This window comes from Apodemus sylvaticus, chromosome 8 (genome assembly GCF_947179515.1).
Source record: "Apodemus sylvaticus chromosome 8, mApoSyl1.1, whole genome shotgun sequence".
In the NCBI taxonomy this organism is placed as follows: Eukaryota; Metazoa; Chordata; class Mammalia; order Rodentia; family Muridae; genus Apodemus; species Apodemus sylvaticus.
In genome coordinates this window covers 97951461-97971188 of record NC_067479.1, presented here as the reverse complement: position 1 = coordinate 97971188, position 19728 = coordinate 97951461, and the positions used below count along the sequence as shown (strand labels likewise).

Below are 19728 nucleotides of genomic sequence, written 5' to 3'. Positions count from 1 at the left end.
GATGTACAAAGTGCTTGGGGAGGGGATGGGCCAGACTCACCTCATCCTTAGATTCCTTCAGTACTTCTGGTGTCATTTCCCCGCAAATGACAGCAATGATCAGACTAGGCCTCTTAGTGCCTGGCAGAGAAATGAAGAGTGGTATGTATGGCTGCCCCTTGGCTGCAGGCCGGGAGCTGTTTACCACAGGAGGATCTGGCCAGCCTTACCCTTCAGCCTCCTGAGACAGGAACCCAGACACAGAGAGAGCATCAACTGTTAAAGGGAACCCCTGGAGAGTTAGGGACTTCCATCAGGGGATCAGGACTCTCAGTGCTCCAGAGCTTCAAAATCTGCCTCAAGGGCAGGCTAAAAACATATCCCAAGTCCAGCCTGCCCCAGGATAGCTCTTGTGCCAGTATTGCCCAGTGAGGTTTGTCTGTGTCAACTCTAGGTGTGTTCCCAGGGCTGTCCTCCTGGCAATAGTGGGCTGAGTGAGTCAGAGTCGGGGGTGGTGGGATAGGGACTTTCAGAGGGGAAATGAGGAAAGGAGATAACATTTGAAATGGAAAATATCTAAAAAAAAAAAAAAAAAGATATCTGATTTCTTCCCAGACCCAACCCCTGCCAAAAGACATCGGCTGCAAAGAGCCACATTTCAGAATCCCTATAGCAATCTTTAAGAGTTCTTTTCAATGGCTTCCTGACTACTTTTTTTGGTTTTTTGTTTTGTTTTGTTTTTTGTTTTATTGGTGGGGTAGGGGTGGAAGTCAGGGAGAGAGATTGTTACAGAACCTTTCTATGTCTCTCATTCTCAAATCTGAGTTATAGTTTTTCTGAGGCATTTGTGAGGATAAAATGAGAGCCAGGCTCCAAGCAGCTCCAGCAGGGGGAAGCAAAACCACTACGTCTACTATAAAAAATGCCCAGGTTTGTGCTTGACCTAAAACTTCTGAAGAGTTTCCTGGGTTATGATTTGTTGAAGTACAAAAACATGTGAATTCACTGGAACAAACAAGCAGCTAGACGAGGTTCTAGGAAGCAGGGTCTCTAAACTCAAGGCCGGGCCATCCCTATGGAGGTTTATTAGCTTTCTGAGACCCTTTCAAGTCTCTGTGTGTGTGTGTGTGTGTGTGTGTGTGTGTGTGTTTATATTTGTGTGTGTTTGTGTGTATGTATATGTGTGTGTTTGTATGTATGTGTCTGTGCATGTGTATGTGTGTGTATGTGTCTGTATGTGTGTGTATGTATGTATGTATATGTGTATATGTGTGTATGTCTGTGTGTCTGTGTGTGCATATATGTGTGTATGTGTGTGTATGTATGTACGCGTGTATGCGTGTGTATGTGTGTGTATTTGTATGTACGTGTCTGTGCATGTGTATGTGTGTGTATGTGTCTGTATGTGTGTATCTATATGTGTGTGTAAGTATGTATGTATATGTGTATATGTGTGTATGTCTGTGTGTCTGTGTGTGCATATATGTGTGTATGTATGTGTATGTATGTACGCGTGTGTGCATTTATGCGTGTGCATGTGTGTGTGCCAATGTGCGCGCGCCACTCCCAACCAGGAAGAGTAACTTTGAAGCAGCTTCCCGTTTCTAAGAGGGAAGGAGAGGCACCCTCAGTTCTACCAGGGACTTATCCCTGTTGTTTTGTTGCTTGCCAGAGAGGGTCTGGTTGTGGCTCTGCCTGAAGGGGCCTTCAGAAAGCGTGACATGCCCTGTAGTGGAAGATGGCGTGGGCAGGAACCCTGAGTGCTGCCCGGACTCCTTGCTGCTAGGCTGGGCTCAAGGCCCCCAACCCCCTTGCTCAGAGTGCTTTCATGCAGGAACTGGCTGAGCTTGCCGCTGGGCTGGGCTAGTGTTTGCTCTAGGCTGCCTGTCCTGAGGAAGCTTTAGGTCGGGAGGCCCTCCTGAGTCCCTGACCTAACCAGTTCCCAGCCTACACCTTTATTTGTCCCTATAGTGGGTTTAGCAGTTGACAGCATACTTCGTGCCTTGGAAAGCTACAGGTTCCAGCTGGCATTTCACTTTGTGCTTTTCAGGGGACTTCAGGCTCCACTTCGCTTACGTCACACTGTCTCCCTGAAGGGACCTGGAACTCCCAGCTAACACACGATACATGGCTCACATTAAACTGCAAAACCACAAAACTTAAAAATTTAAACTATGAGAGTAGTGGCCATTCTGTGCCTTAGGGCTTCCCTCTGTCTGGCTCACCTGCGTCTTGGGATGGCACCAAACCAATGGCATTTGGTGGCAGTTCGGGTGATAGTAGTTTGTGTCCAGTTCTCCCTGAAAAGCAGATGTGACCCTAAGCACTCAGCAGCATGTCATGGGAGCTCCCCCTGACCCCTGCCCCCAGGGACACTGGGTCCAATTACCTAGAACTCTGTCAACACAGACACAAGACCACAAAACACATCCTCTCCCCAGAGAGACCAGTCTAAAGGCTTGAGTGGTCATTGTTGTACAAAGAGAATTCAGGACAAGTGGGGACAAAACAGTGTTTAGAGTGGGAAGATGCCTCAGGTGCTGCCTTTGGAGATGTTGGGAGGCCCGAGGGGTGTGTGGTGGCAAGCAGAGGCCTCCAGGGGGGAGTGATGTGTTTTGTGAAGGCTCTGTCTGGGTAGCAGGCCTAGGGAAAGGACAGAACTCGGCCATATTAGTCAAGTAGGCCAGAGGCCCATGTCTCAATAAGGGTCAGGAACTACGGGCCAGGCTAAAGTAGAGGAAACTGGAGAGGCAAGAAAGCAGGCCTCACTGTAGAACGCCTCATGGTCTCAGCCTTGTGGACTCTGTGAGCCTGATGGAGAGGGTGGGGCAAGCCGTTGGCAGTGGCCATTTTCTTTTCAGGAGACCTTCCTTGATCTCTTTGTAGCTCACAGGCAGGGAATAGGCAGGCGGGGCTCTCAGGAGGAAGTCACAGCCTCACCACAGACAGAGACAGAGCAGGGAGGAAAACTACAAAGCCAGGGGGAAGACCGCAGGGGGAGGGGGGCTCAACTCGCCCTTTGCTCTGTCCCTGTCAGGGCTACATATGGGATCTCCCCCCTTTCTTGGGGTGGCCTGGACCTCATAGGAGGGAGGCTTCAGATAAATGGCTGTTTGCCTCCTGGGGCTCAACTCCACACAAGAAGCTTGAGATGCTCTTTAAGAGCTCCAGGTCACCTCCCTTTATCCTGTAACTCGATGCTGTAACTCAGTGGTCCTCGGCATCAATAGATAAGCTCTTTTGCTTGTATATAAGAAGTCTTGATCTAGGCTGGCCAGGGCCACTGGCATTTGACCAGTTTTCAGGATGGGTCCATTCTGTTTTTATTGTATATGACTTTGCATGGGATACACCCAATACATCTTGGCTCGTTCATTCTCAGACTAAGGGTGGCATCAAAGACACTGCTGGGGCTGAGTCCAAGACATGGGAACTGGAGACTGGCAAGATGGGGGCACAGTGGCCATGTCCAGAACTGGACACTGCAAAAGAGGGGGCAAGCAATTGTGGAGCACTCTGTGTATCCTCTCCTCCAGCCACGGGGAAGAGACAGGGGTCCAGGCGTCCTCAGACAAAGTAATACATGTTCTGTGTCCCTCCCACACTCAGACTTTTGTTGTGATGGTTGGCTGTGCCTGCCCTCCCCAGCCAAGCCTAGAGGTTACAGCCTGCCCATCTCCCAGTTACCTGCATGTCTCTCTTCCCACAGCCACAGCAGGTAACGATCACAGTAGGGTTTGTGTTGACAGGTAATGGGGCTGGAGAAGAAGCAGGGGCAGGAGAAGCAGCAGGAGCAGGAGGAGAAGCAGAAGTAAGAGCAGGAGGACAAGCAGGAGCAGGAGCAGGAGAAGGAGCAGGAGCAGGAGCAGGACCAGGCACAGGACCAGGAGAAGGAGCAGGACCAGGATCAGGAGGACCAGGTGGCGATTCAGGAGGAGGGCTCTGTTTTTCTGGATCCTAGAAGTGAAATGAACTGGTCTGTGTCTTGTTGCAGTGTGTGGACAGGGCACACTCACAGAGCATCTGCAGTGTGGGTTCAGTCATCTAAGGTTGTGCAGTGGATGGAAGGCCTCCCTACCGGGGAATTCAATCCTAAGAAGAATAATCAAAGCCCTTTTGGTTTGTAGACACTGAGCTTCCTGAAGTGCCAACATCCGCTTCAGTGTTCTCACTTCTCCTGAGGCCACTCTTGCTGGCAGAAGCCTAGCCTGGAGGTTGTGCAGCCAGAAGGTGATACGATGACTGCCTCCTCCACCCGGCTCTGGCCTTCACAGAGGCAGACTTCCAGGCTACTCTGAAGCCAGCCCTGTCCCACAGACAGGGAAGCTGTTCCTACCCCAGAACAGGCCCGGGTATAGGCTCTGTCTGCCCCAGCCTTTCATGACCTCTTCTGGTCCCCATCCTAAAGAAGGCACAGTCATCTCCTCACTGGGTCCCTGTGCTCACCTGGGGACACCCCTCACAGCTCAGGGTCAGTTAGGATATCCCGATCTTCCCCAGCCCTGGGTTCTCTAGGCTGTACTTAGTGAAGCCCTTGGCTCTTCCAGCAGATGATGGAGATAAGTGTAGAAGAAGCCCAAGGTCTCTGAGCCTGGATCTGACACATGGTGTCCCTATACTAAGAACCCATTTTTTTAAACCTCTGCATTCTACAGAGAGTACTACAGCAGCCATCGAAAGATACCAGTTCATCAACGGGCAGCTGCATACGCTGGAACAGTTTGCCAAGGTGCTGACTGTGCTACCTACCGAAGCCCTGGTCGGGAAATGTTTTGAGTCTGGCAGTGGTGTTGTCTGGGTAACGTTATTTTGAATCCCATAGCATTCCCATATTATCTTTGATCTGCATCCCTTATCCCCACCCTATTCACCATTAAAGAAGTGAGATCCTCTGGGCTCAGCCTCCATGATACCTCTCAGTGTAGAGTGTCACCCTCCCTCCATCCCTGACCTCCCAAACTCACCTTCTCTGACTGTGGGGGAGGTGGCTGCGACTGATCCTTAGGCTGGAATGTGAACAGAAAGAGGTGGGCTGGAATGGGTAGGGTGGGCTCTGCAGACGGAGGGGACCCTGGCTTGGAGCAGGGACATGGGCTGGGAGTGCATGCCTGGGTGGGGGTGCCCAGTGCCTGTGGTGCTGCACCCTTTAGGCTCCACCTGGCCCAAGGCAGCCACATGCCTGTCTGGTAGGAGGGATCTGAACCAAGGGGTCGGTCCCTGGAGAGGCCTATGGCTGACGTGCTGCACACCTGTTCCAGCCCCACCTGAGGCGTTGCTGGGACATCCTTTCCCTTGGCAGAAGCTCTGTCCTTCAGCCTCCTCATATCTCCTTACCCTCTCTCTAGTTTCGTCCCCAGGTTTTTCTGTTCACTGTGTTCCTGGGAGGAGATGGGTCCTGACAGCTCTGTGCTGCACGCTCTCTGCAGGGTCACTATTCTGTTCTTTCTCTGGCTCTCCACCCAGGTTCCTTCCATCCTAGTTCACTGGCTCCTCTGTCTTTTCCCACCCTGTCCCCAGGATGCTTAGCTAGCGCCATCTTGGATCCTGCTTTGCTTATGCCAAGCCCTAGTTCCATCTTTCCATGCCTGGCATTTCACCCTCCATCCTGAACAGTGACTGAAGTCCATGATGGGGGAAGAAGGCTGTGCTTTGTCTCCTGCCTTTGCAGTCCAGTGTGGAGCTGTACCTGACATACCACCAGTATAGCATGAATGGAATGGTAGGTCTGCCCTGGGAGTTCCTAATCTTGCCTGATAAGCATCACCGTGCATATGGGGCCACTGGCCCTGCATGAGGGGCCCTGTCCTGACATACACAGACAGCTATGAGGTTTGGCCCACATGAACTCTGTGGATGTGTAGCTGATCCACAATTGTCCTGGACTAAGGGTGCTGGGATGGCCTCTTTCTGGAGCCAACCTTAGCTTACAGGCCAAGCGTCTCAGACCGAATTTCTGTGCCAGCTAGGCTGGAGGCTTCCTAGAGCCCAGGCAGGCCTAGAGTTTGGGTATTTAATACTAAGAGTTTGTGCATCCTCTGGATGATGTGGGGGGGGGGGGCTTGGATCAGATGGGAACTTGCCAGCAGGCTGGATTATAGTGCTGGCATAGGACTCTGTCCCTTGGAGGGAGGGCTTGCGTGTGGGTGCCAGGGCAAGAGGGTGGGGGGTGGGCTGCAGACGCTTACCTTTAGGCAAAACTTCCAAGTGCAGCACAGCAAGAGCAGAGTCGCCAGCACGATTGGCAGGAACATCAGCCAGGACCAGTTGAACACCCTGCTGCCTTGGGATCCCTGGTTGGGAGTAGTGCTGACTTTGTCTGGGTCTTTTTTCAGTGGCTGGCTGGTTGTGTCTCTGGTTGTACCTCCCTGTGGCTGATAGCATCAGTGGCTTCTTTCCCTGTGCCCACTCCCGGCTTTCTATTTGCACACACACTATCTTCACCCAGTTTGCCTTGACACACACAGGCTACAGTGGGGTTAGTGGCCCAGGCTGGTCCTCAGAGGGCAGCCGACCCTTCCTCTCTTCCAAGCTCAGAATCTAAGAGATCTGAACCGAAGATCTTCCATGGTCTGAGGATGGTGGTTCTCACCGTGGTCTTGGCCACAGGATACTACTAGTCCAGATCTCTGGGAAAGGGTCAGGTGACTGAGCTACTAAAGAGGTGGGGCCGGGAGTGTGGGTCTGCCTTCTAAGGCATTGAAATCTCTGTGTCTCCTAGCTCTGCACAAGAAGCTCACTTCTCCTCCCTCTGAAACTTGAGAAGAATTGAAGAATAGTCACAAGTGAGCATAAAGCTCCTTCTCCTGGGCTTGGAAGACTGACGTGCAGCTGGAGAGGCAGTACATGAAGAACGACCCTTTTCTCCTCGGGGGCCCTGGCATGAGTTGGTATACATGACTGACAGCTTCGCCCTGCCACAATGGGAGAGGACGTCCTGCTCGCACTAGTAAGCCCACAGAGGGGGCAGCCAGGGAGAGGGGACACAGCTGGAGGCTGGGGACACTGCAAATGACAGGTATCATCAAGAAGGGTAGGTGGGGGTAGGTCTGAGTAAATTTGGGTTCATCTCAGCTTCTGGGGACCCCATTCACTGGCGCACATCTTTGGCTACTGATGTTGGAAACCCTGGATCCCTAGGCCTGGAACATCCAAGAGGAGATGCTGTATACCCTTCATGTCCTAGACCATCTCTGGCAGAGAGGCGCACACTTGTTCCAGGCGGCTCCTCTAGAAACTGCGGCAGACTACCTAACCAGTGTCTACTGCTACTTTTGGGTACCGCCCCGCCCACACCACCTTGTTTGGATTATCTTTTGATTTCTATGTGGACCTGATTTATCTTTGGGAACTTACCCTAGTACTCATGCAGTTGGTACTGGTTATAATGACTTTGTTCCCAATGAAGGAGATGCCATTGTTCAGACTGACTTGAAGAATAACATCCCTAAGGCACAGAAAAGAGATTGGATGATGGGAAGAGTCCTGTTCCCATTCAGTTTGCTCAAACTGTTTGCACACATCAATCACCAGTGTAATGATGCTGAAATCCTAGCACAGGGACTCCCCGAGAGTGGACAGGTAGGCAGAGAAACTACCCCCCCCCCCAAAGCATAAAGCGTCAACCTCTGCAGTGATGGTGACAGTTGCGTACCAGGCTGCCATAAGAGGCCTGCATGTCATATGGTCCTAGTGGCCAGCAGCTAAAGAACCAGGAAGGTGCTCAAATGCAGGTTTGAACCCTCGAACCCATTGTCTTCTGCATCCTGTCCTCAGCAGAGCCTGGGCACTATGTATTCCTGAATACCACCAGGGTCACTAACAGGGGCATACGGAAGGGAAATGGAACCCACAGGTGGAAGACGGGTGCTCTATAGCAGAGGGGACACCCGAGATTTTCCACGAGCTGGCAGACACAAACCATAAGCTCCCCATTAAGGCATCTAGGCAAAGGCACTTCCTCACTCTGATAAACACTGACCATTGGACTCTAAGGCCCCCATCAAGGAGCACTTACTCTCCAGTATTTTTAATTTTTGGTCCAGGACAAGTTATGCTGTGTTCATTCACACCACTGGGACTCTCATCTAAAAGAAAATGACACAAGATTATCAATATGGATGTCCTTTTTCCACTGTCAGCCCTGGCTAAGAACTGACCCTGGTTGAGGACTGCCTTCTGCCCCCTGCCTCTTGTTTTTGTTAGAGGACACCTGCCCAGCACTGAACAGCTCTCAGCAGGCACATGTGAGGAGGGCTCTTGCATCCTAGGCTGCATTTGTTGGGGGTGAGAGCCAAACTAGAAACACAGGACATAAAAGTCAGAGTGCAGAGTGCTTTGAGCAGAGAGAGCAGTGGGCATGTTGCAGGAGAGACAGGTGCTCATGTGACTCGCCCCTTCTTTTAGAAGGATGATTTCATATTTAAAGAAGCAGAAGTATTTACACATGAAATGATGCCTTGCCTGGAATTTAAAGGTGCTCAGTGATGATAGTGGTAGGGAACTGGACTCGGTGGGTCGAGACTTACTGAGAGTAGGCCGTGGGTGCTTCAGGACCAGGCACACTTCTGGGTACTTGTGTTTGGTGTGCCAAATCCACTGAAATAGATTCTGGGTGGGTTGCTGCTATTTGGGCTAGGACTGGTCAGGGTGTGATCTGAGGGTTGGGGCTCTGTGGGAAGTGAAGGAGGCACCTGGCGAGGTGCCAAGCTTGCCAAGGGAGTGAGTGAGCAAGGAATTGTGGGTAGAAACTTGGGCTTTCCTGCCAGTGTTATAGATCTGTCAGGGGCTAGGAAGGCTCCAGATCCAGCTTGGACGTGAAGGCATCACAACCTGCTGGTGGGCTGGGTACAGGGGCAGGATGAAAGTACTGGTATCCAAGGTTAGACCCAGGAAGTGGGTGGGCAGATGCTTGTTTACAGAACAGGAAAAGCCTCAAAAGGGAAGAGAGTTTTTCTTTCCCTGCATTGGTGGGAGCCTGAGAAGTATTTTGTGACTGTGACTGAAGACTACTCCCACTCTTTGACAGACAGTAACTGTTTCTGCTGAGCCGTTGTCTACCGGGTCCTATCGCTTCTGCTGCGTCCAAACAATGATACTGTACCGAGATATAATTCTTGGGTAGGGTGGAATCTATTTGTGATTTAACAAAGCGGTTCAATCGTTGAGAAGCCCAGGGACCAAAGGAGATTAACAGCAATAACCCCATGAAGGGTCCTAGGATAGAAGGTAGTAGGGTGGAAAGCCACGGGGACGTGGAGAACCAATTTTTATACCAAGACTCCTGTTGTTCTCGTTCTCTATTGCGTTTCTCTAAACTCTCTTTTACTCTCCTCAGGATGTCATCTACCAGGCCTGTCTTGTCTACATAAACACAGCATTCTTCCCTTAAGGCTGCACAGAGACCTCCCTCCTTCAGGAGAAGCAGATCAAGACCTCTCCTGTTCTGTAACACTACTTCTGATAAGGAAGGACAGAGTCTTTTAAATTAGCTAAACCATCTCTGAGTTCGGCCAGGTCCTTATCAATGGCAGCACTAAGTAAATAGTATTGTTGTCTGTTCTGTTGAGAGGTGACAAGGGAGGCAATGCCTGTGCCTGTCCCAGCTGCCCCTAGCCCTAGAATGATGGCAAGGGTGATAGCCGATATAGGTTCTCTCTTGGCTCTACGGGGTGTCTCACTTCCCCGTTCCCAAAATTTCAAAAGATCTTCTGGTTCATGAATGCTAAATTTGGGTACTAATTGTATCAACACACAATAGTCTCTTTTACTTATAAACTGAGAGGTAACCAGAAAGGTAGTCAAGCCAGTGGAACAGGCCAGATGAGTATAATTTGGGGCTAATAGGTAATCAGAATGTTTGTCAATGGCAATTGTGTGGTTGCAGATTTCTAACAATTGCCGAGGTGGAATCATGCTCTTTCCTATTATACAGCTTCCAATCCCCGAAACTTCGGTAAGAGTAATCTCTAGAGGGGTGCCAATGAGCTCCTTTGAGTCACTGGTATAGGTAAAATTTCCAAAGAGGGCGATACCCTCATAAAAGGGTGGGGAGGCTGAAAAACACATCCAGCATTCTGTATATCTGGTCGAGTTAAGCTCTTGTTCCTTAAGAAGCAGAGCAGAGGCAGAGGCATTGAGGAGGGAAAGAATCAGCTTGGAAGAGGGCATAGGGCCCGGGGATATGGTGGGCTGAAACAAGGTAATTGACGGGGCCTTTCCTGGGGCTCGTGTGGCTGAGAGACTCTTAGGCCTTGAGGCTTCCTTAGGTGGTGGAGGGGCCAGATCATGTAATTGAGGGTTAGGTCCTATGGAAGCTCGATGTATATTGGGGATATTCTTTGTCAGTTTTATTGTGAAGGTCAATCCAATATCTTCCCCACTCTTATAAAGGCGCAATCCCCATTCGGCCCCAATCCCCATTCGGCCCCACGAGAATGTTGCCAATCATAATTTTTCCCAGGGGCTGTGAAAGATATTACAATGGTATTGCACCAGTTTTGACAATTCTTGTTGAAAGGCTTAGGGCCAGAATCTAACTCTCCCTGAGGAGGGTTTTTCCTTTTTACTGTAATAAGGTCCCAAGAGGAGGAGGGCTTCCAATAGGTATCGCCTGTGGTTTCACAACCCCAGGTTGCACAAAAATAAGACTCACCATAGCCACATTTATTGCCCAGAGAATGATCTCTATGAGTAGCCCCAGGGCATACATAAATGGAGGCATATTGTAGCCATTTGCAGGCAACTGCATTGAGGCATGCAGGATTTTGGCCCCAGGTTCTATCATCTGTATTTGGCGGCGCAGCCTGTGGTAAATAGTGGCTAGGCACTACCCAGTCAGGGTGGGCTCCAAGGGCCAATTTGCAAAGGTCTACCTCTAACAGGATCCAGGGTATTTGGGCTGCAACCTTGGAGGTGGAATTATCGATATCCCCAGCCTGATTTATGATGAGCCATGTGTAATTAAAGACTCGATAGGGGCTCAATTGGGGGCTCACCCTTCCGAGGATCACCATGAGCAGGAGGAGGAGGCGTCTCGGGATCATTCTGAAAGAGAAGACATAGCCTTTCTCAGGTGCCACCCTGGAATTTGTTATAAGGCTTTATCAACCTTTCAGGGAGCCATCTGGCTCCCCCTTCTTTAGAATTATAAATGCAGGCAGACCCTTTTCCCCAGATGATAACAGGGTCAGGCCCCTGCCATCTCCTGGATAGGGGGTCTTTCCAGAGGGCTTGTGCATAGTCCATGTTTGTGTGGGATGCCATAGGCGATCAGCGGCAGAGCGCCCTTGCTTATCTAGAGTTGGGAAATTTAAAATGAACAGGGCATGGGATAGTAGGAGCTTAGCATTGCCTTTAAAGGAATAAAGTGAGTTTTAAAAGGGTATTTTTAAGCGTTTGATTGGCACGTTCAACAATCCCCTGACCCTGAGGGTTGTAGGGGACACCCGTAATATGTTTTATCTGCATTTGAGAGCAAAATTGTTTAAAAGTTTGACTGGTATATCCAGGCCCATTATTCGTCTTAAGTATTTTGGGTTGGCCCATCACAGAGAAGGTAAACAACATATGGGAAATAACATTTTTTGTGGCCTCTCCCAACTGTGCAGAGGCACATAAAAATCCACTAAAGGCATCAACAGTTACATGCACAAATTTAAGTTTTCCAAAAGAGGGAACATGAGTAACATCCATTTGCCAAAGTTCTCCGGGGACAAGGCCCCTAGGATTGACTCCCAGATGCGGCTCAAGAAGTAATGTTAGACAATTTCTACAGCCTTTTACAATTTGCCTAGCCTGTTCCGGAGTTATTTTATATCTAAGTCTTTTTTTTTTAAAGATTTATTTATTATATGTAAGTACACTGTAGCTGTCTTCAGACATACCAGAAAAGGGCATCAGATCTCTTTAAGGATGGTTGTGAGCCACCATGTGGGTGCTGGGATTTGAACTCATAACCTTTGGAAGAGCAGTCGGTGCTCTTACCCACTGAGCCATCTCTCCAGTCCTTATATCTAAGTCTTAATGTTTGAGCATTTAGGTGATGAAGGGAATGAGCCATCTGAGCCTCCTGAAGCAGATTGGTGAGGGAGGCTGCTACTACTAAGCAAGTGGCTTTATCAGCCAAATCATTTCCCTTAGCCAGTGGACCAGGTAGGTTTGTATGGGCCCTTATGTGCCCTACAAAGAATGCGCTCGTTCTAGTCCTTATATGCTGTTGTATCTCGAGGAACAACAAAAAGGCTGGTGACGAAGGCTGTATGGTGGGGACAACTTCCAGAACTTGGAGGGCTCTGACTACATAATGGCTATCCGAATAAAGATTAAAACTCTCATCAATAGTTTTAAATACCTCAAGGGCACCTCGCAATTCCACTAATTGAGCAGAGGCATAGGGCATGTTAATATAAGAGGCCTGATTTCCAATGACAAAGGAAGCCCTTCCATTTTTAGATCCATCTATAAAGACAATTAAAGCATCCCTTATAGGTTTTAATCGAGTAGCTTTTGGAAAAACAAAAGGAGTGTTATGGAGAAATTGTATCAATTTATCTCCTGGTAGGTGGGTATCAAACTTCCCTTGATAGCTGGACAACAAGACAGTCCATTCATCATCTCTCTGTTGTAGCCAAGCGAGTTGCTCTTGTGAATAGGGTGAGATAATTGTCTCTGATCACGGCCGAAATAACGAACAGCTGTTTTGAGTCCAAGAGTTATGGCCTGGCAAACTAGGGAAGGATAGGTAGGAAGTATCTTACGGTGGGTGGCTGATAGGTCCACCCACATAAGTGGCTGCCCATTTTGCCATAGAAGGCCTGTTGGTGTAAACCTTGTTGCAAAGATAATTAAAAAAAGATTTTTGGATGGGTCAAAATATCCTATAAATTGTTGACCAATAGCCTGTTCTACCAATTGCAAGGAATTTTAGCCTCTGAGGTCAAAGCTCTAGGGGAGGAGGGATCAGCACTGCCTTTTAGGATATCAAAGAGGGGTCTAAGATCGCCAGTGGTCAATTTTAGGTCACCCAAAAGCTTTTGAAAATCATTCAAGGTCTGTAATTGTGATCTTCTGATTGTTAACTTTTGAGAGCAGACAGAGGTGGGACCCAATTGAAATCCCAGGAACAAGAAGGGAAACTGTGTTTGAATTTTCTCTGGAGCTATAACAAAGCCCCTCTGTTGTAAGGCAAAAACTAATTCTTGGGCTATCTGTTGGGTTTCTGAAAGGTCAGCTGACAAAACCAGCAAATCATCCATGTAGTGGACGATATAGGCCATTGGATGGCATATCCGTACTGGATCTATAGTCTGTGCCACATAACGTTGGCATAAGGTAGGACTGTTAGCCATCCCTTGTGGTAATACACGCCATTGAAAGCGGGGATTGGGACCTGCATGATTAATAATAGGGATAGAAAAGGCAAAGCGAGCGCAATCCTCAGGGTGAAGGGAGATAGAAAAAAAGCAGTCTTTTATATCAATCACAATTTTATGAAAGTCTTTTGGGATAGCTATTGGGGAGGGCAGCCCAGGTTGTAGCGCCCCCATGGGGTTCATAGTTTTGTTGACCTCTTGGAGGTCTTGTAATAACCTCCAGTTGCCATTTTTCTTTTTTATAACGAATATGGGAGTATTCCACGGGGAGGTGAAGGGTTCAAGGTGCCCCAGCGATAATTGTTCCTGCACCAACCTTAGGGCGGCCTGAACCTTTTCTTTAGGCATGGACCACTGATCGATCCAGACAGGGTCATTTGATTTCCAAGATATTTTATCAGCCTGGAGTGCAGGGGGATCAGCAGTCCTTAGGAAAAAAGGTCCGCACCCAAGCCCTTCCTATCTGTATTAGGAGTAGGAGCCAAAGGTTTCACTATTCCTTGTTCATATTTACCCAATCCTTTTCCAGGGAGGAACCTTGTCTTCAGCATTTGATTAGTAACAATCTCACTAAGGCTGCACATCATCATCCCCATTTGGGATAGGATATCTCTCCCCTAAAGGTTGACAGGGAGTCCGGGTACTACAAATGGCCTGACTGTTCCTGTGTTCTTTTCCTTACCCTTCCAAATTAGAAGCCTTGAGCTTTGTAATGTATCCTGTGATTGTCCTGTAGTTAAATGTGTAGCTGTAACCTCAAGAGGCTAGGCTGGGGGCCAGTGCTTGGAGGAAAGCACCGTTGCGTTGGCCCCAGTATCTAATAGGCCTTGAACCTGTTTGCCATCTAGCCATAACGTCATCATGGGTCTCTCATCAGTCAATTTCTGAACCCAGTAGATGTCAGAAGAACCAGGGGAGGAGGAGCCGCATCCTTTCCTCACATGGGGAAAGTGTCCTATCATGCGTTGTCCAGCCGGACTGTCAGTGGGCCCCTGGTGGCAGTGGCAAGGAACTTGATCTCCCCTGAATAGTCCACATATATTATAGAGGGGAGTATAATAAGGCCCTGGAGGGAGCTGGAAGCTCGCCCAATTATCAAGAAAAACATACCAGGAGGAGGAGGCCCAAACTTTCCAGATTCTATAATAACAGTCCCCTCCTCTGGGTTTAATATTCGGGTGGCGGAGGAACACAGGTCAAGTCCCGTGCTCCCTGCTGTTGCCCTAGATAAGGCATCGGCACTGGTGTCTGCACCTGCACTTGGAGGTGTGCTGTGACCTGAGAGTAAGGGCCCCGATGTGGGGGCCTCGGCCCGTTTCCCAGGACCACAGTAAGGGCTTGCCCATGGACATCGGTCCTGGAACGGCATTCATTACCCCAATGCCTGCCTCTTTTACAGCGGGGACAGATCCCTGGTGGGTCAAGTTTTATGGTTCCTTAGTTGAGGGTGTGGTCGGGTGCCTGCCTGGGAGTGCTGCACTCTCTAGCAAAGTGGCTGGACTGTCCACAGCGAAAGCAAGTCTTGGTTTTGGGACGATTGGGGTCTCCTGTCTTTTGAAAGACAGCCCCGGGGCTGGAGAGATAGCTCAGTGGTTAAGAGCATCGACTGCTCTCCCAAAGGTCCTGAGTTCAAATCCTAGCAACCATATGGTGGCTCACAACGATCTGTGATGAGATCTGACGCCCTCTCCTGGAGTGTCTGAAGACAGCTACAGTGTACTTACATATAATAAATACATAAATCTTTAAAAAAAAAAAAAGACAGCCCCAATGTCCAAACTGATGGATTTAGACACTTGCTGAGCAAAGGGATCCACCTCATTACAGAGCTTAATCATCCCGGAGATATCTAGGTCTTTAGTTTTGCCCCGTAGCGCAGCTCTCCATGCCGGGTTGGCGTTCTCAAGGGCGAGCTGCCTAACCAGAAGCCCCTAACTCTCATTTTGACCTAGGATCCTCTCTGCTGCTTCTTGCAGTCTTCCCACAAATTGAGCATAGGGCTCTTGGGCTCCCTGGATTATTGTGGTCAAGGGGGTGGTGACTGCCCCTGCGGCGGGAACTGCTCTCCAGACAGATAAGGCGGCCTGCACTGTCTGAGCAAGGATACCAGGGTATAGTCCCCGTGGCTTTTCCTCGGAGGTGAATGCGCCCCTTCCACATAGCTTATCTGCTGTCCAGGAGGCAGTTTTACTCAAAGGGTTTTTCCTGTTTCTGGCGGCAAGATTTTCTGCTCTGTCAATGAATTCTGATTTCCAAGTTAAATATTGTCCTCTGTTAAGGACGGATTGCACTACTTTAATCCATTCTCCAGATATTAAATACCCGGACCCCACGAGCCCCTCTAAAATGGACTGAGTAAAGGGAGCATTCATGCCATAGTTTTTCACTGCTGAATGTAATTCTTTAATGCTCTTAAATTTGAGTTTTTTATACACGGGGCATGAGGCCTCATACTCTCCTTGATCAGGGCCTTCTCCCTCAGAGTCCTCAGTGACCTCATTATAATCTTGTTCTTCCTCGGTTTCTTGGTCCTCATCACTATCCCCCTGTTGATCAGGGCTAGTGCTGTCTGGTTCGGATTCATTTCTGACTCGCCTAGCACATGACCTGATCATGTCTGGGAAAGTTAGCTTAGGTTGGTGTTTCTGTAAGGGGCTGGATGATCTTTTGTTGGGAGGACTTTGGCCCTTTCTCATAGTTTCCTGTAAATTCTGAATCTCTAAGGAAAGGTCTCCTAATTCATGTTGCAAATGTAAGACCTGTTTAAGCCTGGTGATTTGCGCTTGAAGCATGGCTTTTGTTTGGGTTAGTCCTTCTATTACCACCCTCAGTAGAGGCACAGAGGGGGCCGCCGGCATTGGAGGTAAGTACGGTGGGGGCCGAGTGAATCCAGGCCTTTGAGTAAAGAAGATTCGGGATTCTCGGAGTCCATGACCGTACCTCCCCTCCTCATACCTGGCAGCCTCCTCCTCTAGTTCAGCCTCAGAAGCTAGGTCTAATTTTAAATCTAAAGAGTAGTGCGGGCCATGCCTGTTGTTAGTTTCATTGTGGTTTTTTGAAATCTCCTTAAGAGAAGGGTATATACTCTTAGGAATCTTGGGGTCCTCTAGGGACCGTATAGTTTTCGGAGGAGGGTCCTCCGTGTCCCCAGGCATGTCAACAATTACAGAGGGACACGGAGAGTGCGGGCTGGCACTGCCACTACCACTGCCACTCCTAACAATGGCGGTCTCGAGGCTTGGAGAAAGTCACTGGCAGTGGCCAGTAAATGGGCACTTTCTCCTTCATTTTCAGCATCTTTTATTATATCTCGTATAAGGCCCCAATAGCTGAAAAATATGTTGGACACAGGCTTACCCATTCTTAACATCTTGTTAATTTCTTTGCCAACCTTATTCCAACTTAGTGGGTGGATGTCTGGTCCACTCAAAACTAACCAAGGGCACTTTTTATTGACAAAACAAAAAAATTTTTTTAAATCCTTCTTCTTGACTCTTATTCCTTTCTCCCTGAGTGACTGCTTGATTCCTCTTATGAAAGTAGCTTCTTTAGACAACTGTTACCCCAGGACAATCGGACGACAATGTTTGGCCGCTTACCTGGTCCTCCAGCGATGCACGAGCGATGTGGTCCGCGGAGTCCTTGAATCCTCGTCCCGGGGTTCTTCCGTTGTCCATGCTTTGGGTCCCTGTTCAGGCGCCACTTGACCCGTCCAGCAGGTCCAGTTATTCCAGGGTCCTGAAGAGGCACTACCCGAGGGTCAAAAATATGGGGAAGAGAGAAAGGAGCCCAAGCACACTAACAAAGTCAGAGTCAGTCTGGGTTGTGTCTAGGTCTCATTTAATGTTGGGGAGGTAAACTAGTTTTAAGGCTTACAGAGAAGGAATTGACCTTCACACTAGAACAAAGGAAGGAAGGGCGGAGACACCCCTAGTGATCGAAGCAGGAAGTGAGGCGGTCATCCGGTGGGGACACCCTGAGTTAACATTCCGTGGTTAGGGCCAGAACATCTTATGGTATTCCCAGAATCTTCTCCTACTGATAGCTCAAGGAGAAGGCTCTAGTTAATTGTTCTTCCTTCTCGGCAGCTGACACCTTAGGGCTGTGAATAAGCATAAGTCCGAATAGCACGGGATGGTTCCCCACAGTTATCATTGAACAGATAGTTGTTCAGTTTCCATGAATATGTAGGCTTTCTGTTGTTTTTGTTTTAGTCCATGGTGATCTGATAGAATGTATGGGATTATTTCAATCTTCTTGTATCTGCTGAGGCTTATTTTGTGACTGATTATATGGTCAGTTTTGAAGAAGGTTCCATGAGGTGCTGAGGTTTATTTTCTTGTTTGGGGGTGAAATGTTCTGTAGATATCTTAAATCCATTTGGTTTATAACTTCTGTTAGTTTCACTGTGTCTCTGTTTAGTTTCTGTTTCAATGACCTGGTGAGAGTAGGGTGTTTAAGTCTCCCACTATTAATGTGTGAGGTTTTGAGCTTTAGTAAAGTTTCTTTTAAGAATGTAGGTGCCAGTCCGGTGTGGTGGCTCACGCCTGTAATCCCAGCACTTGGGAGGCAGAGGCAGGTAGATTTCTGAGTTCGAGGCCAGCCTGGTCTACAGAGTGAGTTCCAGGACAGCCAGGACTATACAGAGAAACCCTGTCTTGAAAAACCCAAAATAAATAAATAAATAATAAGAACGTAGGTGCCCTTGCATTTAGGGCATAGATGTTCTGAACTGAGACTTTCTCTTGGTCGATTTTTTTTCTTTGATGAATATAAAGTGTCCATCCCCATCTCATTAGATTACTGTTGGTTGAAAGTGTATTTTATTGGATATTAGAATGGCAACTCCAGCTTGTTTCTTAGGAGTGTTTGCTTGGAAAACTTTTCTCGGGCCTTTTTACTCTGAGGTAGTATCTGTCTTTGTCACTAAGGTGTGTTTCTTGTATGCAGCAAAATTCTGGATCCTGTTTATATATCCAGTCTCTTAGCCTGTATCTTTTTATTGGGGAATTGAGTCCATTGATGTTGAGAGATTTTGAAGACAGATGATTGTTAGTTCATGTTAGTTTTGTTGCTGAAGGTGGTACTATGTGTGTGTATGTGTGTGGGGGGGTCTCTTCTTTTTGGGTTTGTTGTGAAACGTCTAATTTCTTGTGTTTTCTTTGGTGTGGTTACCCTCCTTGTGTTGGAAATTTTGTTTCAATATTCTCTGTAGGGCTGGATTAGTAGAAAGATATTTTTTAAATTTGGTTTTGTCATGGAATATCTTGGTTTCTCCAAGTTTTGCCGGGTATGGTATCCTAAGCTGGCTTTTGTATTTTCTTAGGGTCTGGATGAGATCTGTCTAGGATCTTCTGGTTTTTAGAGTCTCTGTTGAGAAGTCTGGTGTAATTCTGATAATTCTACCTTTATATGTTACTTGACCTTTTCTCCTTACAGCTTTTAATATTCTCTCTTTGTTCTGTACATTTAGTGTTTTCATTATTATGTGACAAGAGGGTTTTCTTTTCTGCTCCAATCTATTTGGTGTTCTATAGGCTTGTACATTTACGGCCATCTCTTTCTTTAGGTTAGGGAAGTTTTCTTCTATGATTTTGTTGATGTTTTCTGGCCCCTTGAACTTGGATTCTTCACCCTCTACTATTTTTTCTATTCCTATTATTTTTAGGTTTGATTTGTTTGTTTGTTTGTTGGATTTCGTTTTTTCAAGACAGGGTTTCTCTGTGTAGCCCTGGCTGTCCTAGAACTCACTCTGTAGACCAGGCTGGCCTCGAACTCAGAAATCCACCTGCCTCTGCCTCCCAGAGTGCTGGGATTACAGGCGTGCGCCACCACCGCCCAGCTTGATTTTTTTTTCCTGGATGTTTTGGGTCAGGAGCTTTTTACATTTTGTATTTTCTTTGGCAGATGTCAATATCGTCTATGGTATCTTCTACACTTGAAATTTTCTCTTTATCTCTTGTATTCTGATGGTGATGCTTGCACCTGTAGCTCCTGATCTCTTTCCTAAGTTGTCCACCTTCAGGGTTGCCTCCCTTAGTGTTTTATTGTTTCTATTTCCATATTAGGTCTTGGTCTGTTTTGTTCAATTCCTTCACCTGCTTGATTGTATTTTCCTGTATTTCTTTCAGGGAATTTTTTTTTTTCTCTTGAAAGGCTTCTACCTGTTTACCTGTGTTTTCCTGTATTTCTTTGAGGGAGTTATTTATATCCTCCTTAAAGGCCTCTATTATCTTCATGAGATGGGACTCTAGGTCATCATCTTGCTTTTCAGGCATGTTAGGGTATCCAGGGCTTGCTGAGATGGGAGAACTGGGTTCTGATGGCGCTGTCACTTATGATCTCGCCATCTGGTTATCTCTGGTGTTAACTGGCCTGG

The 19728-nt window shown here is 48.0% G+C and overlaps 1 protein-coding gene and 1 long non-coding RNA gene across 2 annotated transcripts in view; one reads left to right on the top strand and one right to left on the bottom strand.

Annotated features, from left to right (window-relative positions):
* The window catches only part of LOC127690622 (anthrax toxin receptor-like), an 88247-nt gene extending 70396 nt beyond the window's left edge, over positions 1–17851 (bottom strand). The window contains exons 1-9 of the mRNA XM_052190169.1: positions 16949–17851; positions 10974–11022; positions 7994–8063; positions 7333–7423; positions 6165–6269; positions 4944–4985; positions 3667–3936; positions 2205–2279; positions 41–120 (exon numbers count right to left, since the gene is read on the bottom strand). Of these exons, the coding sequence (XP_052046129.1) occupies positions 100–120; positions 2205–2279; positions 3667–3936; positions 4944–4985; positions 6165–6269; positions 7333–7423; positions 7994–8063; positions 10974–11022; positions 16949–17026 (801 nt within the window). The 5' untranslated portion in view covers positions 17027–17851 and the 3' untranslated portion in view covers positions 41–99. The remainder of the gene's footprint in view (positions 1–40; positions 121–2204; positions 2280–3666; positions 3937–4943; positions 4986–6164; positions 6270–7332; positions 7424–7993; positions 8064–10973; positions 11023–16948) is intronic.
* Positions 3926–6758, top strand: LOC127690630 (uncharacterized). The gene is made up of 3 exons (XR_007979181.1): positions 3926–4777; positions 5497–5698; positions 6698–6758. It is a non-coding gene; the product is annotated as an uncharacterized LOC127690630 (long non-coding RNA).
* Positions 17852–19728: the final 1877 nt, after the last annotated feature.